The 27,039-nt window shown below is 45.4% G+C and overlaps 1 protein-coding gene across 2 annotated transcripts in view; it reads left to right on the forward strand.

The window, feature by feature from the left end:
* The window catches only part of STAB2 (stabilin 2), a 173,283-nt gene that overhangs the window by 39,117 nt on the left and 107,127 nt on the right, over window positions 1-27,039 (forward strand). Inside the window, exons 7-19 of one of the 2 annotated variants that reach the window (XM_068971626.1) lie at window positions 1,789-1,914; window positions 3,022-3,218; window positions 5,030-5,163; window positions 9,653-9,786; window positions 11,352-11,434; window positions 12,805-12,954; window positions 14,441-14,584; window positions 15,603-15,659; window positions 15,814-15,939; window positions 21,544-21,597; window positions 21,872-21,952; window positions 24,048-24,200; window positions 26,105-26,167. In XM_068971626.1, coding sequence (XP_068827727.1) covers window positions 1,789-1,914; window positions 3,022-3,218; window positions 5,030-5,163; window positions 9,653-9,786; window positions 11,352-11,434; window positions 12,805-12,954; window positions 14,441-14,584; window positions 15,603-15,659; window positions 15,814-15,939; window positions 21,544-21,597; window positions 21,872-21,952; window positions 24,048-24,200; window positions 26,105-26,167 — 1,502 coding nt within the window. The remainder of the gene's footprint in view (window positions 1-1,788; window positions 1,915-3,021; window positions 3,219-5,029; window positions 5,164-9,652; window positions 9,787-11,351; window positions 11,435-12,804; window positions 12,955-14,440; window positions 14,585-15,602; window positions 15,660-15,813; window positions 15,940-21,543; window positions 21,598-21,871; window positions 21,953-24,047; window positions 24,201-26,104; window positions 26,168-27,039) is intronic. The other variant, XM_068971627.1, reaches the window with a different exon arrangement.

The raw sequence follows: 27,039 nt of genomic DNA on the forward strand, positions 1-27,039 counted from the left end.
GTACACCAAAGGAGGAAGGGTGTTTTCTTGTCTTGTTTCTGGCTTAGCACACTCACTGCTCAGCCCTGCACAGTTTCTCCAGCACTAGCTTCCTGCGGGGATTAGGATCCTCCGCTATTTGATATCTGCATACCTTGTCTGGTGATCAACTCAGGCAGCAGCAGCATCAACCAGAAGTCCTGGGACAGTGAGGCTGGTGCCCCAGTTCAGGAGCAGGCGTGCTGTTCTGCACACCCTCCCCTGAGCCCCCTCCACACCAGGGACCCCACAGGACTGGCCACCTGGAGAACTGACCACCCACCTTCATGCCACACAGCTGGCTCCTGAAGCCACCCCGCCCCACTCACGCACAGGAGTGCACCATGCCTCTGAGAGCATGGGCTTCTCAGCTCCTACTTCCAGTAACATCCTGAGGTGAGCAGCCTGCCCAGGCGCCAAGGGAGCTCTAAGGCTTAGCACCTCCCTGTGGATGACCTTCCCTGGAGCCCCAGAGGGATGGAGTCCAATAAGTCTCACCGTCGGACACCTCAGCAACCTCTCCACTCTAGAAGTGACCAAGATCCTGTCCTTTCCAGTGACATCAGTGTCTCAGCTCTGGTGGGAGGAGGACTTGCTCTGATCTTAACCCAAGAGGAGTGATGGCTGTTTATTTTTCTCCCTTTATTCTTTCCAGTTCTTTTTAACTCTCAGGGGCCATTTTAATCTGTTCATGAATCTTTACACTAAAACTTTCCCTGTTTAAATAACTGTGTGATTTCTCTCTTACCCAGGCCCTAACTCAAACATTCCCTATTATTTAAAGATAAACAAACAAAACAGCATTTCACTTCCCTAAGTCAGGGCACGTCTTCTGTAATGACACCTGTTCAGGTCTCAGTCTGGCCCTCTTCCCATTGCCTGGTAGGAACTGGGGCTTGGAAGAACTGGTCCAAAAATACCGACCCTCTGGCTACTGCTCCTGATATGAGTGATAAACTGTCCTTTATCTCTGACCCCGGCATGTCATATCTTCTAGCAGCATCCGTGTTACTGTGTCAGTCCAAATTGTTTACTTTGCAAGCTGGCTCCTTATGTCAGATTCTTTATCATTTTTAAAAGCCATCTAAGCACCATCTATTGATATATTATAAAATACTATGCAGTCATTAGAGATCAAAGTACATCCTTAAATACCTCCATGCTGCTGCTGCTGCTGCTAAGTCGCTTCAGTCTTGTCCAGCTCTCTGCGACCCCATAGAGGGCAGCCCACCAGGCTCCCCGATCCCTGGGATTCTCCAGGCAAGAACACTGGAGTGGGTTGCCATTTCCTTCTCCAATGCGTGAAAGTGAAAAGTGAAAGTGAAGTCACTCAGTTGTGTCTGACTCTTAGCGACCCCATGGACTGCAGCCTACCAGGCTCCTCCATCCATGGGATTTTCCAGGCAAGAGTGCTGGAGTGGGGTGCCATTGCCTTTTCCAAAATACCTCCATAATGTTAAATTAAAACTTAAGTTCTTAAATATTTTAACAGGATTCCATTTTGTTTAAAAAAATATCTTATATGTAAATGTATTATATTGGGTTTTGCCATTTATTATTTTGAGAGTGGGGTAGGATAATGAGACTAAGAAGACCGCTAATTTTTGCCTTACAAATTCTGTATTTTTTAATTATTACAAGGAATCTGTGGTCACTTTCGTAATAATAGGAAATAGTGTATTTGTTGAGTTGTGTGTGTGTGTGTGTGTGTGTGTGTTTAAGAACTGGTTGTACTACTAATACAATTACCTCAACAATCTTCCTTTCCAGCCATCCCGGAATGTGCAGCCTTGCTCTGCCCAGAAAATTCCAGATGTTCACCTTCCAGCAAAGAGGAAATGAAGCTAGAATGCAAATGCCTTCCCAATTACAAAGGCGATGGCAAACACTGCGAGCGTGAGTAGAACCTCCATCCTGCAGTTTTATTCATTAAGATGGTTAGATTCTTCATCAGAAAAAGCCACACAGCCTTCTTAATATTAACGCAATGAACACTTCTATTTCTCTCTGTGCAGTTGAGTGGTATATATTAAAAGTTCTAGGCAAAATGCTCATCATGTGGTAGCTCTTCAATAGATGATCATTTCTACTGTTATCAAAGTGTACCTATAGATTTTTAGGGTTTCCCTAGTGGCTCAGACAGTAAATAATCTGCCTGCAATGTAGGATACCCAGGTTTGATCCCTTAAACATATATATGTTTTTGCTTTATATCACCTGAATCAGTGTTAAGATATAATGTACTTTGATTGCTTCTTCCTTTCTCCCTTCTTTCCATGCTCTTTCACTTCATGAGAGGTTGTAATTGGTTCTGAACATGCTATTGGAACCAGGCCATCTGTGTATAAATCCCAAATCTGCTTGTTAACTGACAACATGACCTTGGACAAATTCTTGAATCTGCCTGTGCCTCCATTTTCCTGTCTATGAAATGGGCATAATAGTGGTAACTACCCTAGAGGATTGTAAGGCTTAATTGAGTTCATATATGTCAAATGCTTAGAAAAGGGCCAGTACATATTATAAATTCTATAAATGTTAGTGCTTTCTTTCATGCCACTTTATATTTAAATCCACACGTAGCATGGCATAATAATACATCGTCACAGTACTGTAGTTATCATTCCTGCAAGGCATATATAAATCTATCTGGTAGGTGGAGGTGATCCAGAAGATAAAATGAAATGTTTTTTACTCTCTCTTGAAACTGTTAGGTTGCCTGTGCAGCTTCCCTGGTGGCTCAGATGGTAAAGAGTCCACCTGCAATGCGGGAGACCTGGATTCAATCCCTGGGTTGGGAAGATCCCCTGGAGAAGGGAACGGCTACCCACTCCTGTATTCTTGTCTGGAGAATTCCATGGACAGAGGAGCCTGGCGGGCTACACAGTCCATGGGGTCGCCAAGAGTCGGACACAACTGAGAGCCTTTCACTTTTCACTTGATTGATTTCCCCTCTCCTTCCCTGCATGTGGTAACCGCCTTGTTTGGTCATTGCTTCTCCAGCCATCAATCCGTGTTCACAAAATATCTGCCACCCTCATGCTCGGTGCACCTACCTGGGACCAAATCAGCACAGGTGCACGTGTCAAGAAGGCTACCGCGGGGACGGCCAGGTGTGCCTCCCGGTGGACCCCTGCCAGGTTAACTTCGGAAACTGCCCGACAGAGTCCACGGTGTGCAGATACAACGGGCCTGGACAGGTGAGCTAAGGGTGTCTGGAACTGATGCGAACAGGAGTAGGACCACCAGCCGAAGGTCAAACCGTGCCGGGGTGTAATTTGTCATCCGCGCCTCCCACTTCTCCCTTTCGTTGCTCAGGTTGGGCTTCCTCCCCAGCCAGAGCCCCGTGTGCTTGGGGTCAACCTCAGTGAGCCCTAATCTACCCTCTGAACTTGCCCTTGCCCAGCTTTCTAGTCAAAACTTCACTGTCTCTTCTATCCCTGTCCTGTTTGATGACTGACAAAATACATACATATGACTCAAATTTGACTAAGAAATTCATCGTTAACTGTTAAGTGAATATGTAATTGACTTTCGTCCGCAACCCTCCATTCTCTCTAAGGTCTTTTCAAAGTGACAGAGGACTCTGAGGACCGAAAAACTGTCCCAGAAAAGATAACTGCTGATAAAATGTTAGGCAGCATGGACAGATTTGTAGGGAGCAATGAAGATGCCCTGCAGTGAGCCATATGTTTTTCTCTAAATCACATCATGACCTTGCCAGGTAAAATTCAGCCTAGTCAGGAGACCTTTGTTGCAGAATCCAGATAAGAGAGACCTTTCCCCAGTATCTCATTTACCCACCAAATAGTGGGTGCCTACTGCAGCCATGTGATCTTCCCTGGTGGCTCAGAGGGTAAAGCGTCTTCCTGCAATGCGGGAGACCCAGGTTCGATCACTGACTCAGGAAGATCCCCTGGAGAAGGAAATGGCAATCCACTCCAGTACTCTTGCCTGGAAAATCCCATGGGCAGAGGAGCCTGGCAGGCTACAGTCCCTGGGGTCGCAAAGAGTCGGACACGACTGAGCGACTTCACTTCACTTACTGCAGCCATAATTGCATGTGAAGTGTCCAGTGGGGGAAATCCATCCATGCAGGAGACTACAGCTGCCTGAGGAAAGGAAAGGCCTCAGTGCCCAACCAAAACGAGCCACAGGTTCCCAGCAGTCTCATTGCATGCCCTGGGGATGCTCCTAGAGTGCCCTGCAAAGAATCCACCGCATCCCATCTCTAAGAAAAAGAATACGTCTCGCAACATTTCTGCTATTGATTTCTGAGGCGGGTTGGCAAGAAATTCAAAGGGGTGAATTCCCATCTTCTACATGAGATCCCTTGTGGGAAAAGTTATGTTACATTGTGAATCAAGGCCCCATACCTTGGGAGTGAGATTAAAAATATACTTTGTCCCTTAAAAAAAGAAGAAGAAGTCCCCAGGCATATTTTCAAGTCTTAGAAGCATCGTTCCCACAGAAACATTGTTCACATTCATTTTTCCAGAACAAGTCATTCCTCAACCTGGGCATAATTAATGCTTTGAACCTGAGGCCTCTTTGTTGTAAGGAGTGTCCTGTGCATTGCAGGATGGTTAGCAGCATCCCTGGCCTCTCATGACACTGGCCCCTTCTCCTGTTGTTACAATCGAAAATGTCTCCAAGCATTACCAAGGTCCCTTGGGTTGAGACTCCCAGTTGAACACCACTATTCCAGAGAAATAATACGTCTGAATGTTGATCTCCACTATCTAAATCTAAAAGCAGGAAATATGGCACCAGGGAGGCCCAGGGTTAGCAAACCAGGAAACTAAAAGGTGGATTACAAAGTATATGAATTTCTAAACAGATGAGAAAACATGATTGCCAATTTTAGATACACCGATGAATTTCTATTTCAGCCCATACTTTAGACCTACCCCAAGTCAGCTTGCCTGCCAGGGTAAAGACAGGAACTTAAGAATGTCAGCCTAAGTGAATAATGAAAACCATTTTGTTCTTCTCTTCCCATCTGCTGAAGGCTTACTGCGAGTGTAAGCAACATTACCGCAACTTTGTCCCTGGAGTGGGATGCAGTATGATCGATCTGTGTGAATCTAACAACCCCTGCCACACGCATGCAGATTGCATCACCATCGCACCAGGCCAAACCAAGTAAGTCTTTTCAATTCCACCACGGTCTTTCCAAGAGGGGGAGGTGGTGGCCAGTCAATGCTGAAGTGTCCTTGAAGGGCAGGAAGTGTGTCTTATTCAGCCTTGCATCCACCCCCACCCCCACATACCACAATGCAAGGAGCATAGTAGAGGCTCAGTACGTCTTTGTATAATCAATGAATTGTTCAATAATCAATTTGCTTGATAGTGATCTTGACAACATCCTGAAATATTGACCTGATCTGAAAACATGGTGTAAAGTGGTCAGAGCATGGGAGAATGAAGCCATTGCCACCAGGAAAATGAATGTCCATTGCAGTGACAGGAGTTTGACCTCTAATGCACATGTCCTCTATGAAACAGTGCTTGTCAGTGGTGCAAAACAAGGGGAAAGTGAAAACTGGGGAATGTGAACATACGCAAGTGGTGTTTTCTGGACTCCAGGTTTCGAAAGAAGGGGTTTACCGTGAGTAAAAAATATTTGCATGAAAATTCTTGAGACAGGGGCAGTTCATCTGGTGGGAAGATGATACTTGGAGTTTAAAGACCTGGATTGAAGCCTCCGCATTGGTATCTGTCAGATTCATGACCTTGGGAACATGATGTGGTCTCTCTGGCTTCAGTTCCTCCATCTATAAAATGAGTGGTGATGTCTACTTCATACAGTTGTTGTGAAGATTCATGAGAGAATGTTCTGGAAACTCCTCTCCAGCTGTGTTATGTTTTATCAGTGGGTGAACTAAGGCTGGAACCCAAGTCTTTTGTCTCCCAGGTAGAGGCTTGCATCTTGAGGCTACTTTTGGTTCTCATTGTCACCCCCATCTGCAAAGAGCCCATTCTGCTGTAGAGAGCTCAGAGCCACGGTAGACATAGAACAGTTTCTGTGCTTCTTCTAGCATAACTTTCATAGATGGGTCTTGAATGGGTGGATTTTTCCCAGGTTTGATGGTCACTGTGTTCTTTCTGGGCAAGTAAATGGATCTGTACACTCTGTGGGTGAAAGAGAAAGAGCGTGGGTGTCAGAACCCCTGGGTTCAAACCCAGCTCTGCCACTTCCCTTAACCCTTCTAACTTGTTTCCTCTGTCACAAAAGGGGAAAACTTTAGCCTTCAAGCAGGGCTGTGATGAGGATTAAATAAGATTGCATTCACCCATCTCTGAGAGGAACCTGGCACACAGAAAGCTGAATACACACATGCACACACAGACCCCTCCCAGACGTATACACAGGCGCACACACACATCCGCAGAGCACACCCTCTGCTGAAACCAGGTTCTGGCAGTGACCGCAGCACTGGCCAGCTTACACATTTTGTACTGTCCTCTGAGAAAACTTGAGCAGAACACTTTAAACATTTTCTTTCTTCTGTATTTGAGAAGATAAAATAGAAAAATGAAACTGGAACATCAGAATAATAGAAGTTGCATTAAAACTTGTATCTAGAATATCAGTGGAACTAATCATCAATTTTAGGGGTCTGTGTGTCACTAAAAAATCTCCTTGACTCCCCCCCTCAAAAGAAAACTATCCTCAGCTGGGAAGTTGTTTTTGTCATTGTTTAGTCACTGAGTCATGTCTGACCCTTTTGTGACCCCACGGACAGTACCTACCAGGCTCCTCTGTCTATGGGATTTTCCAGGCAAGAATACTGGAGTGGGTTGCCATTTCCTTCTCCAGGGGATCTTCCCAACCCAGGGATTGAACCCACATCTCCTGCATGGCAGGTGGATTCTTTAGCCACCAGGGAGCCTCAACAGGGACGAAGCCTAGGTTAAAGGCTGGCTGAGTGACATTGATAAAATATGGGGCCATCAGTAATTTAGTTCACCCAGAAGAGGGATTTGTTAGGTCTATGCCTTCTCGATGTGGCAATCAGTCTATGCAGAATATTCCCAATCATGCTGCATTGGCCATAGAAGATGACCCATGCATTGTCTCTTCTGTCAATAGCCCTGATGGTGTTAGTAAACCCATTTCACAGATGAGCAAACTGGGGCCCAAAGATGTTAAGTAATCTTTATCATGTCATCATCAATTATTTGTTTTCAGGCTCATTTCCAGCAACATGATGCTAAAAGAGCAAGATATCTGTTGTTATTATCTTTATAGCCCTCTCGTTTAGCACAGTTTCTAGATTTCAGTAGGTACTTCGAAAATAATTGGTTCAACAATGAGGCACTGTCCCAGGTGCTGGAATACAAGGAGAAGAAATAAGGTGAGATCCAGATTCTAGGAGAACTTCCAGCTAGCAGAGGGGGAAACACCTGATGAGGCCATTCTGGTAGGAACAGTCGTGGTAGAGGTCCGACGGGATGCTTCTGTGGGGAAAGTGTTGGGAGGTCAGGTAAGGCTGCCCAGAGCAGGTCACACCTGAGCTATGAGAATGGTCCTGGCAGGATACCCACTTAAGAAGAACAGAACAGTCTAGAAAAAAAGCAAATTGTTGCTAGGATTTTGCATGAACAGCAAAAAGGAGACATAAGCAATATTCCCCTCTTTGAAGTCTTGAATGCCTGCTAAGCACTTAAACTATATCCCATAGATCAGAAGTCTCCACCCTGTCTGGCACCAGGGACCAGTTTCATGGAAGACAACTTTTCCATGCACTGGGGTGGTTTCAGGATGATTCAAGCACACTACATTTATTGTGCACTTTATTTCTATTATTATGACATCAACTCCACCTCAGATCATCAGGCATTTAGATTCTGGAAGTTGGGGACCCCTGCTGTAGACAAAAGGAGCCCCTGAGAGAATTAAGCACAGAGATGCCAGATTACCCTTTAGGACAGACCACCCAGGGCTTGTGTGGAAGACTGACTTAATGGGAGGAAAACTCAGGTCAGAAAGACCAATTAGGGAGTCACTGCAGCAATCCAAGCAAGGGATTTGTTCAGAAACATGTTTCAGCAAACATTGAAGATATATATCTTTGTGCCATGGGACTGATTTAGAAACATAACTGGATTAGCAAGGGTCTAATTGTTCTTTGGAATTGTTCTACACATGAGTCATACCTGTGGTATGCTTGCTCACAGCACCCTTGCATCGCTCCTGTCTGAACTGTTCTTCCCCATCTCCTGTTTCTCACTTATCGCTAAGATCCTGGTGAATGTCACCTTCCTAAGCACCTTGCCAATTTCAGCCAGCCGCCAACCAGTCTTTGCTAGGGAGCAGTGGTTTGCTAAAGCCAGGGCTTATTGAGTCCTGAGAGCCGATGATTAAATTCTCGGGAACTTGCTGGCTGGTTAGTGTCACGCTAGTTTGAGATTGGCCAAGGTGGGAGTGTGAACCATGGAAACTGTCAAAGGCTGCAAATCAGAGCTATTTTTTCCCCTGGAGATTTGGGTGTTTAACATCTACCAGGACACCACTGCTAGTACATCTCTAATTCCATTTCTCTTTTGCGAGAAACTTATAAAACTATCATATAAAATTCTGTGACTTTCCTTGTTTAGGTATTTCTGTTTATTTTACAGCTATTCATTAAGTACGTACTATGGGCCTAGGCTTGCACTGGATCTTGGGTTTATGAGAATGAATAAATACACACATTGCCCGTGTCCTCACTTTTTTCTCAAATCAGAAGGGGAAGTAGATCTTAATCAAATAACCCCTCAGATGAGGGTAAAATTGTAACTGGAACTGGTGCTGCAGAAAAGAGCCACCTGGTGCCATGGGCTTCATGGCACACTAAGGGGGAAATGATGTACCAAGGGGGGAGGGGATAGAAAATCAAGGACGGTTCCCCTAGGAAGGGATGGTTGAGCAGAGATCTCAGAAAGGAAGAGGAGGGGGAGAATCTTTCGAGCAGGTCCACAGCTCTGACTCTTTACTTGAGGCCAGCTTCAGCAGCTTATTCTGATTCTGTGCTTCTGCAGTAGGGACCGAGACCCTACATTTATAGCAAGTCCTAATCGTTCTGATGTACATGGGCTTTCGGTCATGCTGTTATTCAGTTGCTAAGTCACGTCCGACTCTTTGCAACCCCATGGGACTGCAGCATGCCAGGCCTCTCTGGCCCTCACTATCTCCCTGAGTTTGCTCTTGCTCATGCTTGGAAAAAATATTGAAAACAAAGAATATACAAAGAAATCTAGTGTAGCCAGCCAGGCTCCTCTGTCTATGGAATTCTCCAGGCAAGAATATTAGAGGGGGTTGCCATTCCCTTCTCCAGGGGATCTCCCCAACCCAGAGATCAAACCCAAGTCTCCTGCATTGCAGGCAGATTCTTTACCATCTGAGCCACCAGGGAAGCAATGTTTACATATACACACATAATTTATTAAATATCCATTTCTCGTGGGCTGCTCTATGTTAACCAAAACATTAGGAAGGCTCACCTGTGTTCATCCCACTCTTCCAGCCTTGTCTCTATCCCACTCTGAGCATCATCTTCCCCTTCTGCACAGTGAGAGGTTTGAACTGTATGATCTCAACATCCAATGACTTTGGGACTCTGAAAATATGTTTTCACCCTCTCTGTAGATGCACTTGTCGTAAAGGTTACATAGGCGATGGCTCAACCTGTTATGGAAACATCATGGAGCGACTCAGAGAATTAAACACCGAACCCAGAGGAAAATGGCAAGGAAGGCTGACCTCTTTCATCTCTCTCCTGGGTATGCAGGCATGGGTGCACATTTCCACAGAAAAGGCAGCCTTCTGGTGGGCAAGGACATCTGAGACACACAATTACTCAGAAAGGGGTGTGCAGGATAGGCAAGCCTCTTATCTAGCAGGATCAGCCCTTTCTAGGAAGGGCAAATGGAAGGAAATGGACAGACAGATGTCCCAAGGAGACAGGAGTTAGTGCCAAGAGATCCAGTAGTGCAGCAGCTCAGGCAAAGGTCCTGGGGTCACCACTGAGTAGTAGGTCTGCAACAACAGTGAGATAGGCAGCTACAGACGTCAGGATGGATGCCATCCTCTTTCCCTTGACCTTATGGGTCCTCCACATGGGAAACAATGTTGACAGGCGATACTGGCAGGCGGTATTCACGCTCTTCAGTGGAGGTGCTGTTTGAATGTGGGGCATAGTCTTGATGGCATGTGACCGACCGTCTCACTCATCACTGGGTGTTTAGCATCCTTTCCCACCCCCAACCACTAACAATCTAGAGTGACGCATTTTCCACCAGCCCCTGGACAAGGTGACAGCCAAAAACACCCTTCTGCATGTCCAAAGGTCCCCAAGAGGTCATTACCCCTCCCTCCCATAAGAATGAAATAGAGCCGATTACAGCATTAGAAAAGATTTTCAACAAGACACAAATTTTGCTGACCAACAGAAAATGGGCTTGAGCAGTCAACCAAATCCTTAAAATATCAGTCTCTAGAACTGACCAGTCAGCAAGCACAATTTCCCAGAAAGAGCACAGACAGAGAAGAAAGTGTTCTGCATGGATCGGGGCTGTGTTCTCAAGGCAAATCATGTGCATCCTACACAAACAGCTTGCTCTTTGCAAGACACCCCATGGGCAGTCTGGCATCACTGGTGGGCCTCTGGGATCTCCCTCCTTCCTCTCTGTGCTTGTAGAATATCAGCGAGAGCAGACAAAGGGGGCAGTGTACAGACCCTCAGCCAAAGCCCAGTCACCCTTCACCTGCCTGGTCTACAAGGTACTAGGACACATGGCCTCCTGTGTGAGAGCACAGAGCCCAGCCTGCTGTCCCAGCTTCCCAGGAGCATGGAAACAGGACCAGCTATGAAATTGGTAGGGCCCAGTGCAAATGAAAAGACAGGGGCTCTTTGTTCAGAAAGTATTGAGCATGTCACAGTGGCAGCCGCAAAGCGTTAAACCAAGCATGAGGCTCTTCTGAGCTCTTCCATCTCCTGGATGAAACAAGAGCTACATCTTTACTCACTAAGATGGTGACAGCTCGAAAAGTCAGGCACAGGGACAAGAGGTGGCCAATGATTTTGTCACATGACCCTCACAGAGCTTCTCCTCCCAGGGTGTCTTTGAGCCAAGACTGTGGTTGCAGGGAAAATCACACAGTTGTCAGGAACATTTCACATTGTTAGCATCTCCCTTCCTTGAGGGCCTGCATAATACCAGTTAGAACAGAGAAACTCAGGAGTCAGAAGGTCTAAGTGGACCACAAGGGCCATTGCCTGATTTTACTCCTCATGTGCCACTGACCCATTTGCTGTTTTCTTTCTTTGTGTATTTCGACTCCTAAGACAAAGCCTATGCCTGGCCACTGAGTAACCTGGGACCATTTACTGTGCTGTTGCCAACAGACAAGGGATTAAAAGGATTCAATGTAAGTATTTAAAATAACTTTATTTTATAAATAGGAGCTAAGGCAATAAAAAAAAAAAAACCTTAGTAGACAGTATCCTCTTTATCTAAAGTGGGAAACCTCCATTAAAATTCAATCTACTGATGACAAGGATGGCAATTTCTTTTGTAAACTTTCTGTAAAATATGACACCATTAGGGACTGTATACAGATTAGGAGTGTACAACTCAATGAACCGTCACAATGTGTATGTCCATGTATCTAGCAAGACCATTTGTAGCTCCCTACAAGACCCCCCAGTGCCCTCTTCCAAACATTACCCCTCAAGGGTAATCCCTAAGGGTTCTCAACTGCGGTCACATGCTAAATAAGATTTGCATTATGCAAAACTGCTCACTCACCACAAGAAGAATTAAACTTATGTACCAGCTAGGTATTTGTTTCTTTAAAATCACCATAAATGGCAACAAGGATAGAGGAAACTAGAAGAGAAGTGGAGTCTTCAATGTGAGCAGCCGCTATCTCAGATAATGTCCACCAGTGGGAATGAAACCCATAGTACCTGGTGGAGGTGTCCCATTGTGATAGTATCAGTGCCATAGTTAGATATGGTTTAATGTAGATAGTGAACATATTGATTTATATGGAATTGGTTTATCTTAATCCAAGATATTTTGTGATTGTAATGTGTGCTGAATTAAATCAACACCCAGAGACTTTCAGACTCTCTCCTCCTAATATGCCACTGCCATTCATCTGCGCAAAATGAATATGTCATTAATCTTTGGAGATGCACTCACAGCTCCCCTGTGGGGTAAGTGAGCTAGTGGATGTGGAAGGTGCCTGGGCTAGACACTCTGCATGCGATTGCCTGTTTAATATAGAGGTTGAATTTACATAGGATTAAGAAAGGTCTCTGTTGACTGATTGTTGATTATATAATATTGACAAAATGTCCATTTGGTCCAGTGGATTTAAAAATTCTTAATTTTTTTATTCAAAATCTCTATTTGTCCACTCTACCCATGTCTTTAAACAACTTCATATTTCACTCCCAACTGATTCCTGGGCTCAAGGTGACTGATTCCTTGACTCTTGCCACTCACCTTGGTCCTTCTGGCCCCAGTGCTCCCCACTGGTTCCCTGCTAGAGGGTGCCCCAGAGTGTGTCAGCGTACCATGTATCACCTCTCCAAATTTCTGCCCCCTTTACCACCTGGCCCAGGGGAGTTTAACTCTGGGAAAGTCATCTGTATTTGAAAGAGCCCAGACTCAAGTTGCACAATCACTTTGATGTTCTTGATGATGAAGAAGTCATAGCCCAAGTCCCAAACCTCATTTTTCTCCTCCAAACCACCATAGAGATGGAAGGAATCGGCTTTCTTTTCTCAGGTAAAAGAGTTTTTGCTGGATAACAACGCTGCTCAGTACTTTGTGAAGCTCCATATAATTGCTGGGCAGATGAGCACTGAGCAAATGAACAACACAGACACATTCTATACTTTGACGGGAAAGTCGGGAGAGATCTTCAGTGAAGATAAGGTACGGGTCTCTCTGATCGTCACTCCCCGAACCAAAGTGTCCACTGAGTCGATCGCCACAGCGGGCTCTCTCTTGGTGTCCAGGGGTCATGAAAGGTTATGAAGAACTTCTTTCCTTGTTCCTCATTTGTCACAGTACTTTCCTACATAAGGCAAAAACGAAGAGCCAACACTGGAAAGCGTCAGGTGCGGGGGATGGACTGTTAACAGAAATGGGACTGTAAAGTGATTTTGCCCTGGTCTGAGTTAGTTTTCAAGGCAACCATCATTCGACTGCAGCAGGAAGGAGAAAACTGACAGTAAACCCATTTCCTAGAAGCATCAGCCCAAAGCCAGATCAGCACTCATTTTAGAAAAGGAAATGGATTGTTTGTTTTAGGTGGCCAAATATCCACCCTCTCCAGTTCAACATTCCATCTCTCCTAATGCCATTAATTCTGTTTTGTTTGTTTTTAAAATAATTTTTTGTGACTTTACTGAGCTGAAGGCCACATGGTCAATCAACAGAGAGTCATGGCAGGGGATGGGGTTGGGGGGTGGTTATGACCTATCTGGTTGCATTTCACCAAATATCAATAGTTGATAGATCAGTGAGCACTTAGTACATGCAAGATACTGGGGTAAATCTCTGTTTGTGATATTTAAGGCTCACAACAATCCCATGAACATTTTTCCAGTGGGAAAACTAAAAGGTCACACAGTAAGAGCCAAAGGCAGGATTCAAACTCAGGTCTGCCTGATCCCCAAACGTGAATCATTGTAACTTTTTTTTTTTTTTTGGCTGCCCTGGGTTTTTGTTGCAGTGTGTGGGATCTTTGTCATGACACACAGAGTTTCCGTCATTGCGATGTGCAGATTTAGTTGCCCTGAAACATATGGGGTCTTAGTTCCCCAACCAGAGATCAAACTTGCACCCTTTGCATTAGACGGCTGATTCTTGACCGCTGGATCCCCAGGGAAGTCCCCCAAAGCCTGAACCCTTAACCAGTATGTTGTATTGTGTGTATAAGGGTGGATGGATGGATGGATAGATGAGTGGATGTATGGATGAAGATGTGGTTTCCTTTCTCACAGGGACATGTACTCATTCATTTACCTATTCATCCAGCACATATTTTTTATGGTGTGCCTCTTCTGTCCAAAACACCAAAGTAGGTAAGGAATGAGTTTACAATAAATTGAGGAGTTTGGGGTCCCTTTGTAGCTTGCCATCTTTTGGGGGGAGACTATACAGTAATTCCTTATTCCCCATTTAGCAATCATTGATAGTCAGAAGTGATTTCGTGTGTTATCTTATTTGAGCTCAAGGAAAGACCTGTGAATTCAGTGTGGCAGAAACCATCATCCACGTTTTTAGGTTAGGGAACTTATCCAAGATCATACAGCCAATAAATGACAGAACCCAAGGATTTAAGACTTCTTCTAATCCAGTGCTCGATTTTCAAGGACACACATTAATTTTGTTTTATTTTTCCTTGGTGTTTTAGGACAATCAGCTAAAGCTTAAACTCTATGAAGGCAAAAAGAAGGTAAAAATTATACAAGGAAACATACTTGCTTCCAACGGGCTCTTGCACATCCTCGACAGAGCCATGGACAAGGTGGTGCCCACATTTGAGAGCAATACTGAGGTGAGAACTTCAGGTAAAAGTGATGTCAAGTCAAATCCACTGTCCCTTGTTCCTTAGAGACTCATATTCATGAAGAAAATGCAAGCCAGCACTATGTGCTTGTATTTCTGTTTTTAGTAGAATTCTGACACTGAGAAAGAGAAAGGCATCAACTGAAGTGACTTAGTAGGAGCAGCAGCAGCAGGTGTAGGAAAGAGGTTGATTGTGTGATCTTTTTCATAGACACACCTGATAACTCAGATCAATTGTCACATAAATCTATCCCTTGTGCATTGTGGAGGAAGGCATATCCTCCCTCTGATAACATTCATTCCCTCTGATCTATTAGATGATGGCCAAAGACTGTTTTGGGGCTTCCCAGGTGGCTCAGATGGCAAAGAACCCGCCTGCCAGGGCAGGAGACATCAGAGATGCAGGCTTGATCCCTGAGTTGGGCAGGTCCCCTGGAGGAAGGCATGGCAACCCTCTCCAGTATTCTTGCCATGGACAGGACTGGCAGGCTACAGTCCACAGGGCTGCAAAGAGTCAGACATGACTGAAGTGACTCAGCATGCAAAGACTTTCAGAACATGCAGATCTGAACTACTGTTTAAATAAGCACTGGGGACACATGTATAATGTATCGTGGTTAGCCAGATCCTTTTATAGATGTCTACTCTCCTCTTTATTTCCCTGTTGCTTTCCATCAGAAAAGTGAAAGTGTTAGTCACTCAGTCGTGTCTGACTCTTTTACTTCATGGACTGTGGTCCACCAGGCTCCTCTGTCCATGGAATTCTCCAGGCAAGAATACTGGAGTGGGTTGCCATTCCCTTCTCCAGGGGATCTTCCTGACCTGGGGATTAAACCCAGGTCTCCTGCATTGCAGGCAGATTCTTTACCATCTGAGCCACCAGGGAAGCCTGTAGATGTCCACACTTCCACGAAATCCTGTCATCAGTCTTTTCATGTTAGAGCAGCTGTTTCCTAAACCACTTCCATTTTTTTGTACTGAACTTTAAGCAAAATGTCTCTTTTTAGCAAACCATAATGACCATGCTACAACCAAGATACAGCAAGTTCAGATCTTTGTTAGAGGTACGTACTTTTCATGAACTCCTAAAAAGTTTTTTATGTCTAGTCCTTGGTACAATAAAATTAACAGGGGGTATCGATTATAAATACTTTCTGGGGAATTCATATATCTATCTGAGATAGGTTACAGATACAAATTTTCATTTCTTAAACACAGAAAACCAAGGTGGGACATGCCTTAAATGAAGATGGGGTTGGTGGACCATACACTGTTTTTGTTCCAAGTAATGAAGCATTGAACAGCATGAAGGATGGCACTCTCGATTATCTCCTTTCTTCAGAGGTACTGTATCCTGAGCACTCTAACAGCGTCATGACAGCACCACTGCTTCCGTCTGTACATGCACAGGCTTTTCCTAAATTAAGGACGACAAATAAGTAGCACGTGCACCACTTACATTTCTGCAACCAAGGCAGACATCATTAATCAATCGCAAGTGCTTGGAACTAGTGCTCTGGAACTAAGCCTAGATGTGGCTACAATCTCCCCAGTAGAGTTGCGTGTCACTATAAGACCAGTCTATGTCCTTTCTCTTCTAAGATCTCTCAATGGCAAAACCGTAAATTTTAAGTTCCCTACAACTCTAAAACCATCTAAAAAATGAAGCCTGGCAGGGCATTCTGGGTCAAGTCTAGGTTAAATGTAAAAAGAATGTTATGTTTAGGGGCTCCCAACTCTGCTTTCTATGGCTTTCAGTTCTCTCCACAAACCTTCACCTCTCGCACATCCTCCTCAAGAAAGGAGATTTGTTTTACTCTTTCAGTCTAGGGTAAAAATAATGGACACCATTTAAAGTGTTTCCTCTTTCAGGAATAACAGCCTTAAACGGAAAAGAAAAGTGAAAGTTGCTCAGTTGTGTCCGACTCTTTGCAACCCCATGGACTGTACAGTCCATGGAATTCTCCAGGCCAGAATACTCGACTGGGTAGCCTTCTCAAGAGGATCTTCCCAACCCAGGAATCAAATCCAGGTGTCCCACACTGCAGGCAGATTCTTTACCAGCTGAGCCACAAGGGAAGCCCGAGAATCCTGGAGTGGGTAGCCTATCCCTTCTCCAGTGGATCTTCCTGACCCAGAAGTCGAACCGGGATCTGCTGCATTGCAAGTGGATTCTTTACCAAATGAGCTATCAGGGAAGCCCAACTGAAAAGAAGGTTAGCTAATTATGGAATTTTTCATTAGAATGCCAAATAGTGAAATTATATGAAAGGCCACAAACTTTTTCCCAGTGCCCTGAGGTCCTGCCACCATCTTGGAAATGGGGCAAAACTACTTGTGACCTTGCGTAGATCAGTGTTGATTACACCGGGGGTCTGAGTCTCTTAGAGTAGTGATCCTCAAACTTTGGCGTGCTTAAGAGTTACCCAGGGAGGGCTTCTCTGGTGGCTCAGTGGTAAATAATCCTGCCGGTGAGGGAGACGCAAGTTCAACCCTGACCCAGGAAGATCCCACGTGCCACAGAGCAACTAAGCCCCTGTGTCGCAACTGCTCAGCCTGTGCTCTAGAGCCAGGGAGCCGCAGCAAGAGAGACCACTGCAGCGAGAAGCCTGCACACTGCGACTGGAGAGTAGCCCCCATTTGCCCCAAGAAATGCCTGTGCAGCGGCAAAGATCCAGCACAGACAGAAATAAGGAAGAGAATTACCCAGGGAACTTGTTAAATAGGCAGATTACATAAGCTCACCCCAAGAATTCTGATTTCATGTCATTGGAAATAGACATTTTGGTAAGCACCAGCTTTCTAACTCAGATACCAAGTCACACTGTTTTGGGCACTTGAAACTTTTTGCCTGAATGACTCAGAGGGTCACATGGATACATCCCTTTCTGGAATACTTTCAGGTATCTACAAGGATATCCCACATCCAGAATGCATGCATGCTTAGTCTCTTCAGTCATATCTGACTCTTTGCAACCCTATGGACTGTAGTCTCCCAGACCCCTCTGTCCTTTGGATTCTCCAGGCAAGAATACTGGAGTGGGTTGCCATTTCTTCCTCCAGGGATCTTTCCAACCCAGGGATAGAACCCATGTCTCTGCCTCCTGCGTTGGCAGGTGGGTTCTCGACCACTAGCACCACCTGAGAAGCCCTGCATCCAGAATACTTTGCATTAAAAAAAAAATTAGGTATCAAGGAAATAAGTCAGAAGGTAATCTCTTACATTACAAGCAGATGTTAAACATATTTAGAGACCTGTTACAGGTTTTCATTGAAAAAGTCATATTTCCCAGTGCCTTTAAAATAGGATGCTATTTTAAAAATATGATTCACACTCAGGTTTCCTGAAACCTAGCTATTATAGGAAAACTTATTCTTCTCTTTAGAACTCATACTCATATTTGGGGAATCTATTAAAATTCTGAGATTATATGGTTTTTCTTTGATACAGATACTTTTTAATAAGAATAAAAGAGTTCTCAGAAACTTAATCAGGTGAACTTAAAATTAAAACCTTTTAGCTAGAATAGAAAAAGTCAACCTTGCTGCTTTTCTGTCAAGCACTTTTGTTCGAGAACCTCCTCTCTTTTTGTAACTCCTTCCACCAGTGACTGGGGCTGCCTCTCCCAGGCTCTCAAGAATAGACTGTAGCTCTTCCCATTTCCTAGACAACATATTAAAAAGCAAAGACATCACTTTGCTGACAAAGGTCTGTGTAGTCAAAGCTTTGGTTTTCCAGTAGTCATGTACCAGTGTGAGAGTTGGACCATAAAGAAGGTTGAGCATCAAAGAATTGATGCTCTCGAACTGTGGTACTGGAGAAGACTCTTCAGAGTCTCTTGGACAGCATGGAGATCAAACCAGTCAATCCTAAAGGAAATCAATCCTGAATATTCATTGGAAGGACTGATGCTGAAGCTGAAGCCCCATTACTTTGGCCACCTGATTCAGAGGGCTGACTTATTGGAAAAGACCCTGATGCTGGGAAAGATTGAGAGCAGGAGGAGAAGGAGGTAACAGGGTGAGATGACTGGATGGTATCACTCACTCAATGGACATGGGTTTGAGCAAGCCCTGGGAGATGGTGAAGGACAGGGTAGCCTGGTGTGCTGCAGTCAGACATGACTTAGCAACTGAGCAACAACAACTTCCCAGCTCCATTCAGTGAAATCACATCAGTAGCTTGAACTCAGTCCCTGGCAAGAATATGGACACCATGGAAACTGGCCAGTACTATAAATCAGGGCTTATTTTTTCCTCATAGAATGGATTTAACAGCACAGCACTGCTCCTGGCTCTCAATCTCATTTCTCTCAAAGGCAACATCTTACTTCTCACAAAGAACATATAACTTCAAGTCTCTCAATCCTGATCTCAAATTGTTTTTCCACTTCCAATTTCTAGGTGAGGAATAGAATCATCTTTTCTACCACTTTCTCTGGTCCAGAGCCAATGTGGGTTAAGATTCCTGAACCTATAGGGAGCTCCCTCTTTCTCCACGAATCTTAATGGCATCCTTCAGCTTTACCTTCAGGGAGGAGCCTCAGCGAGAGACAATAAGCTCCCCATCAGTTAGGCCAATGAAATGAAAGGCAGGCTGGTTTCATTAGAGGGATGTTTTCCAATTCTGCTTTGGGAGTGCCTCGTTTCCTTCCCAGTTATCTTTCTGCTTCTCCTTGAAGCAAAATTTCAGTCCTGAACGATCTGATCCCTGCAGAGACCATGGCTACTGATCACAAGCCCCAGTGTATGACTTCATCACTGAACTGGATAGAAATTAAAGCAAAGGGAGCGAGAGACCAGCCCCTGCCAATTCACAGAGACCTTGTGAACAAAATGGGACAAAACGAGGTGAAGTGACAGAGTTCAAGGTCGTAGTCACTATTTGGTAGAAAAACTCTCCCTTTCTGTCTCTGGCACCGAACAACTCAGTTTTGTTGTTTGTTTGTTTTCACCTAAAACAGCAAGTAGGAAGTGAATGTCCGCATAAAGGAAAGAATGCGTTGCACCAGCAAGCTCTCCGACAGCATCACCTGTAAGCGAATCCTGTGGATCTAAGCCATCCGGACTAAACTCTGGCTGGATAATGGCCCCCAGCCAGATAAGTGGCAGGTTCAGACAATAGAGGAATGATGCTGATCAACTCCTTTGTCCCTTTCATTCTCCAGTTTCCTATAGAACGGGTCCGATGCCAATTAAGTCTTGAGGCTTTAGAAGTGGATAATCCAGCTGATGAAGTCTTTCCTATAAAATAGAGGGCTGGAAGGGGTCCAAACCAACCCTGTTATTTTGCAGCCTAGAGGTATGAGATGCTTGCTCAGGGTCACACAGAAGAAGAACCAGGACTAATCTCAGATTCCCAAGGTCTAGCTCAGTGACCTTCTCAGGACCCCTTCCCTCCTCCCTTTAATAACTTGCTGGCACAAATGTTTATGCAGGTCCTGCTATGCTGACTGGGGACACAGTGATTAATAAGCCAGACAGACCCAGTTGCTGCCCTCTGGGAGTTTGAAGTCTACTTTGGTCTGATATTTTCAAGGGGTCCCCGCTTTTCCCCACCCTTTCTGCCACTGAGCATTCAAGCTTGTATTGGCATTGCTTCTGCCTGCAAGTCCTCACTGCTAGGTTCCATAAAGTAGTTGTCAGGGAAAGTTAAGACTCAGACGCTAAGTGATTTGCTCAAAGTCTTATGGTAACAGAACCAGGGTTACAGAAACCATCACTTCCAGGGCTGGCCAGCTGGTGGTCAATTTCTACATTCTTACCAGTCACCCTGCCCTGTGCTTAATGCTGTTGACCTGTAGAGATAGTGGCCTTCCGAGTGTTCACGCCAGGACAATTTTGAAAGTGAATGGGGCTGCCAGGATGATCGCTGTAAACCAGGGTTGTTCTAGACAAACGAGGATATGTGGTCCCTCTGCTTACAGGTAATTCTGCTGGCATAGGGGCCAAGGGAAAGTGCAGAGAAGAATCTGGGCGAATGGAACTCGGGTTCAGCAGGGCTTTCTTTCCACCTGGGACCTCACACTGTTGAAACATGCCCCTAGCTGGTCAGCCTCTTGAAGGTTATTATGATCTCAATTTGTGATCCTTTACCTTTCCAAGACACGGTAGCTATGGCTGTGCCACTGAAGTAGCAGAATTCAGGGCTTCGAAGCTTGTAACCCCCGGCTCTGACTCAGCTGGGAGATTACGTCATCCTGTAGTCGACTGCCCCTGCCTTCTTCCCCCAGAGAGTGGCCCCTGTGCACCTTAATTCTGTCCACTGTCTCCAGGGCACCCCTATAGGGACTGCTCATCCTGCTTAGAGTCCCAAGACTCTTTTTCTATTTCCTGAAGCATGAGAACCCTTGGAAAGGACCTTGATGGTGAAATGAACATGTACCATAAGAACACAGAAGAAGAAAGAGTCCTGGTCACATATTCCTAACAGGACTGTATGTTCCTAAATAACCAGTACATGGCCTGATGAGCCCACAGTTATTTATGGAGTGAGTGAAACAGAATCGCAAACTGAGGCTGTCTTAGAAAATCTAGAAGGTAGCCTTAGACATTGAGAGAGGTGATGGAGCAGATAACTGAGACCTTGAGTTACTTCTCAGGCTTATAGTCTAAGTTATAAATAGCTTTGCAACCTTGGACATGGCTTTAAAACTCAGTCTTATTATACATAAAATGAGTCAGTAGTATCCCCACCTCACAAGGCTGTTGGGAGGACTAAATGAGAGGTGCACATAATGGGAACATATGGGAACAGCCCCTGCCTGTCACAAAAAACGTTAGTTATTTGGGGGATGGGGTTTTTCTCACCCTGAATTTCCCAAGAGAGATTATGGGTCATTTATTTTTATTGACCAGGTGACCAGAGTCACTTGAGAAATTTTACACAAGAGAGGGAAATCTGCGTTTTCCTCAATGACTTAAAGGAGTATTTTGATTCCTTTGCAGGGATCTCGGAAGCTACTGGAACTCATCAGATACCACATTGTCCCATTTACTCAGGTTGGCCCTCCTTTCCTGCCCTATTTTTTTCCCCTGTTTTCAAGATATCTGGTCTTAAATTTCAATATTTTAGTGCTAGAGAATGTGTGACAATTATTTATTATCTTAGCTCTGAGCGCATGCTTATGTGAATAATGAACCTGTCATCTAAGAACTCTTCCAAACCCATTACAGAACGCTCCCATCACTTATTTCATAAACTTTCAAGTTATTTTTTCCAGTGAAGACTCTGGGCACTGCTCTCAGTATCTGTATTGTTCTCTTGTTCTTGCAGCTGGAAGTGGCCACCCTCATTTCGACCCCTCACATCAGGAGCATGGCCAACCAGATCATAAGATTTAACACAACCAACGAAGTAAGTGAAAACTCTGTCTCTGGTGTCATTGCTCACATGTGTTTTTTCCTCTGCTTATGGCTGTTCATCGGGTTATCCTACCTCAGCACTAATTCACAGGCTTCAGCTCTTTGTGATTGCTTCACTCATTCATTATGTCTTTCTGCAAATACCTGCTGAGCAACTCCAAGTGTGTGAGTCTAAACTAGAAGCCAAGGATAAAGATGTGGAAAAGACAGGCCTACATTCCAGCAAGGAAAGCAACCCTTAAGCAACTAATTAGTGACCAGTTAGTTATTCAGTTACAATTATAACAGGGCTCCCATGAGGAAGTTAAGAGAGCTCTGGAGCAGCAGAAGCAGCAACAGAAGTAGACAGATCTGGGGCTCTAGAAGTCCTCAGTCAGGACATGATGCTTCAAAGGATGAGTAGGAGTGAGTTCCAGGCAGAAGGCAAAGCAGGTGCAAAGGTCCTGAGGTGGGAGGGAACATGACTTATGTAAGAAACTCAAAGAAGGCAGTGTTATTCAGCTAACTTCTCAGGGTTGTAATATTAACAGAAATCTGGCAGCAGAGAGATTATATCTCCTGTTGGTTCACTATGGATGGTGATGGCGATACCCCCTCATCCTTTCAACAAGTTTCTGTTGGGTGCCAAGAATGTGCCAGGGATCATTCTATGCCCTCAAGTTTGAAACAAACAGATAGAAGTCCCTGGTTGTATGGAACTTTCATTCTGGTAAATAAGGTGATAGATCATAAGCAAATTAAATACATCCTATATCAGAGCAGTGTTAAGGTAAAAAAAAAAAAACAGCAAAGCAAAGATGGGAAATAGAAAGTAGGAATGAGGCTGACATTTTAGATACAGTGTCTAAGAAATCCTCGTGGAGAAGAAAATATGTGAGCAAAGACCTGATGGAAATGAAGGAATAGGCACTGTGAGTACCTGGGGGAAGAGTACTCCAGAGAGAGGAAACAGAGAGTGCAAAAGCGCGAAGCAAGGAGCGTGCCGGCCTGAACGAGGAACAGCAAGGTCCTTGGGGCCAGAACAGAGGGACAAGAGGAGTGAGGTCGGAGGAGGTCCAGGCGGTAAGAGGGAGAAGGAGAGGTGTGGTCAGGTCACACGTGGCCTAAAAACTCAGGGCGAGGATGAAGGCTCTTAGTTTAAAAGAGATAAAAAGCCGTTAGAGGATTTTGAGCAGTGGAATGATGTGATCAGACATACATCTGGGGAGATTATTTAGGAGGGAATGTAATCACTCAGAGAAGAGGGGCAGTGACTAGCAGGGAGACAGGGAAAGGGGCAAAATAGAGGTACACATTATTGGGCATAAGATAGGCTTCAGGATGTATTATACAACCTGGGCAGTGGAGTCATTATTTTCTAATAACTGTAAGTAGAAAATGACCTGTAGAATTTGTGTTGAAGTTTTTTAGTTAAATGGAATGATGGTAACTGAGAGCAGAGTGGTAGCTGAGACCTGGTAAGGAGTGGCTGAATTCTGAAGGTGTTTTGAAGGAGACCAACAGAATTGGCTGAGGGATCCCACAGGGGATGAGGAAAGAGGAAGCCAGAGATGTTTCCTGAGCTTCTGACTGGAGCCACCAGAAGGGTGGTGTTGCCATTAGTTTCACCCAGCGAGATTTGGAAGGAAAGTAGAGATCAGAATTCTCTGCTAATTTGTTCATTTTCTGTTCCCTCGCCTACAACATAGGCAGGAACTTGTCTGAGTTTGTTCACTGATATCTCCTGAGACCCCGAAGTAGAGTCACTCCAGTGTATCTGAGCAAATGGGTCTCCATGTCACCATGGGGGTAAGACAGCTTGCCCAAGGTCTCATAGCAAATATATCACAGAACTCAAAAGTGATAACTCTTCCCCAGTCCAGCACCGGCAAGGACCATTTCCGCAAGGACATCCTTGCTTAGAACCAGTTGAGAATTCATTCAACAGAGTCATCTTTCCCTGTCAGCCAAGCCCTTCTAACCACAATCCTCCCCTCAGCAGAAAGTTAAGTGAAGTTGAAGGCTCTTCCAAGAAGCTGCCACCATTTGGACCTGCCTGGGGGCCACCAGTGCTCCTCAGGCAGAAAGACGGTGTTGTTTCTCTCCAGGGACAGATTCTGGTGAATGGCGTGGCACTGGAAGAAATGGAGGTCGCTGCCAAAAACGGCCGGATTTACACGCTGAGGGGAGTCCTCATACCTCCCTCCATCATCCCAATCCTGCCCCATCGATGTGATGAAACAAAGAGAGAGATGAGACTGGTAAGGAAACTAGGGAACTCGATAAGGGGACCCTAAAGAGCCCTCACAGAGCTGACCGTTCCGTCCTTATGATTCTGAGGGAACTGACGGGGAGAGTCTCACACGGGAGCCTTGTTGTAAAGGCGTTTCCGTCTTCATGAAGAGGCAGGGGGCCCTGAGGTCCTATTTCACTGAACACAAACCAAAGTTCCTGGGGGAATTTCCACACTGACCATTGCTACCCCGGGATATTCATTTTCTAAAGCTGCCATAACAAGTTACCGCAAAACAAGTGACTCAAAGTAACAAAAATTTATTCTCTCAACGGTTCTGGAAGCCCGAAGTCCAAAATCAGGGTTTCCTATTTCCATTGCAACTTTTTGGCTCAGCTGGTTTAAATCAGAACAACTAAATTTCAACAAGCTTTTGAACAACCTGGACCAGAGCCACCCCACAACAAGGCGGGGAGTCACAGCTGCCCTTGTCCTCCACAGACTTCCTTCCCTGAACTTGAACAACAGCTGCTCAGGGTGGGAGAGCTCTAAACAAGTCTAACTGTTGACTCCTATCAAGACTTTCCTGCAGATTGTTCAAGAGCTTATTCTCCATTTCCCCCCAGAAAAGAATCAAGATGTGGGCTTGAGCCACCCAAAGAATTTTAGTTAAATAAGAAGAGCTTCCCCATAGCTACCTTAGAATGAAGTCTTCTTTTACCATTTTATCTGGATTTAAATCAAGCCAATGTGCTCTGGTTTAGGGTTGTTCTGATCAGATCTATTAAAAGTAGCAGTGAATTCTCTGAGAAGTATTGAGGGCTAATAAACAGTAGGAGTAGCTAGTCCCTTCTAGAAATCGTTCAGAACCCATAGCTGCCTTTGGGCATGTATACTTAGATTTAGAGGTTTAATTAATAACTCTCTATACCAGTTAGGCAGAGAAGGCAATGGCGCCCCACTCTAGTACTCTTGCCTGGAAAATCCCATGGATGGAGGAGCCTGGTAGGCTGCAGTCCATGGGGTCGCTAAGAGTTGGATACGACTGAGCGGCTTCACTTTCCCTTTTCACTTTCATGCATTGGAGAAGGAAATGGCAACCCACTCCAGTGTTCTTGCCTGGAGAATCCCAGGGACGGGGGAGCCTGGTGGGCTGCCGTCTATGGGGTCGCACAGAGTCGGACACGACTGAAGCGACTTAGCAGCAGTAGCAGCAGCAGACAGAGGGGTGGGCAGGGCTGAGGAAACAAGCAAGTGATGCTGGGCCATCCAAGGAGAAGCAGTGGCAGGAAACCAATACAACAGAGAATCAAGGGTGGGTAGGAGTGGGAATCACCTGCAGCCGCTGGGAGCAGGGCAAAGGGAAGAAGAGGTGTCCACCAGGAGCTGGAGGGATGGCACTCGAGCAGAGAGGAAGCAAGAAAGAGATACCTTGACCCTTTCCTCCTCCTACCCACCGATATCCTGCTGGCCGCTCAGCCAGACCAATTGGAGTCCTGGTGAGGAAGCCCAAGGTTGACCTGTGGAAGCAAAGAACCCGGTAGAGAGAGTCAGAGGGACTTGAGTGTGTAGTCAATGCTAATGCTTCGTTCTTGGAACAGGTGGGCAACTGCAGTGTCCCCTCAGGGGCAATGGCCTCCCTACATGACTGAGGGTTAACCAGAAGCCTGAGGCCTGCAGACGGTCTGAACCTGAAAGAGGATGAGGAAGGGGCCCCTCTGAGCAGACCTAATTACTTCTCCCAAACCTCTCTGGCGTTGACATCACTCCTTCTCTCTAGGGAGGAGGCAGTAGGGGCAGGGAGAGGGGCCAAGAGTGGGAGGCTAGTGAGACCATCTTTCTAAGGGACGTAAGGAGACATAAGGCCAGATGCAGGGGCCTGCTGCTCCTTCTTATAGGGACCCCTGCACTGACCCCTGTCCTTCCTTCCAGGGCACCTGTGTGAGCTGTTCCACAGTGTACTGGAGCAAATGTCCTGCTGACTCCGAGCCCACAGTGAGTGTGACAGCACTCGTCACCCCAGCAACCCCACGGGTGTGATTTCTCATCCTTCCCACCTTCCCTCTTAAAAGATAACCATTCCAACTAGGATAATAAAAAAGTTGCCTCTTAGCCTGCTCTATCTGGGGAGACGATAGAAAGATAGCTCACAGATCTGTGTTTGAGATCTTGCTCACTTATTCAAGGTAAGTTGCTTCACATTTTTACTCTAATTTTCTTATCTGTAAATAGTAATAATAGTAATAGCAACATCTGCAGCAGAAGCAGGATTCAGTTCAGTTCAGTTCAGTTCAGTCACTCAGTCATGTCTGACTCTTTGCGACCCCATGAATTGCAGCACGCGAGGCCTCCCTGTCCATCACCAACTCCCGGAGTTCACTCAAACTCACATCCATCGAGTCAGTGATGCCATCCAGCCATCTCATCCTCTGTCGTCCCCTTCTCCTCCTTCCCCCAATCCCTCCCAGCATCAGTCTTTTCCAATGAGTCAACTCATCGCATGAGGTGGCCAAAGTATTGGAGTTTCAGCTTTCGCATCAGTCCTTCCAAAGAACACCCAGGACTGATCTCCTTTAGAATGAACTGGTTGGATCTCCTTGCAGTCCAAGGGACTGTCAAGAGTCTTCTCCAACACCACTGTTCAAAAGCATCAATTCTTTGGCACTCAGCTTTCTTCATAGCCCAACTCTCACATCCATACATGACCACTGGAGAAACCATAGCCTTGACTAGATGGACCTTCGTTGGCAAAGTAATGTCTCTGCTTTTTAATATGCTGTCTAGGTTGGTCATAACTTACCTTCCAATGAGTAAGCGTCTTTTAATTTCATGGCTGCAACCACCACCTGCAGTGATTTGAGAGGCCC

This window comes from Capricornis sumatraensis, chromosome 4 (assembly GCF_032405125.1).
Source record: "Capricornis sumatraensis isolate serow.1 chromosome 4, serow.2, whole genome shotgun sequence".
Lineage (NCBI taxonomy): Eukaryota > Metazoa > Chordata > Mammalia > Artiodactyla > Bovidae > Capricornis > Capricornis sumatraensis.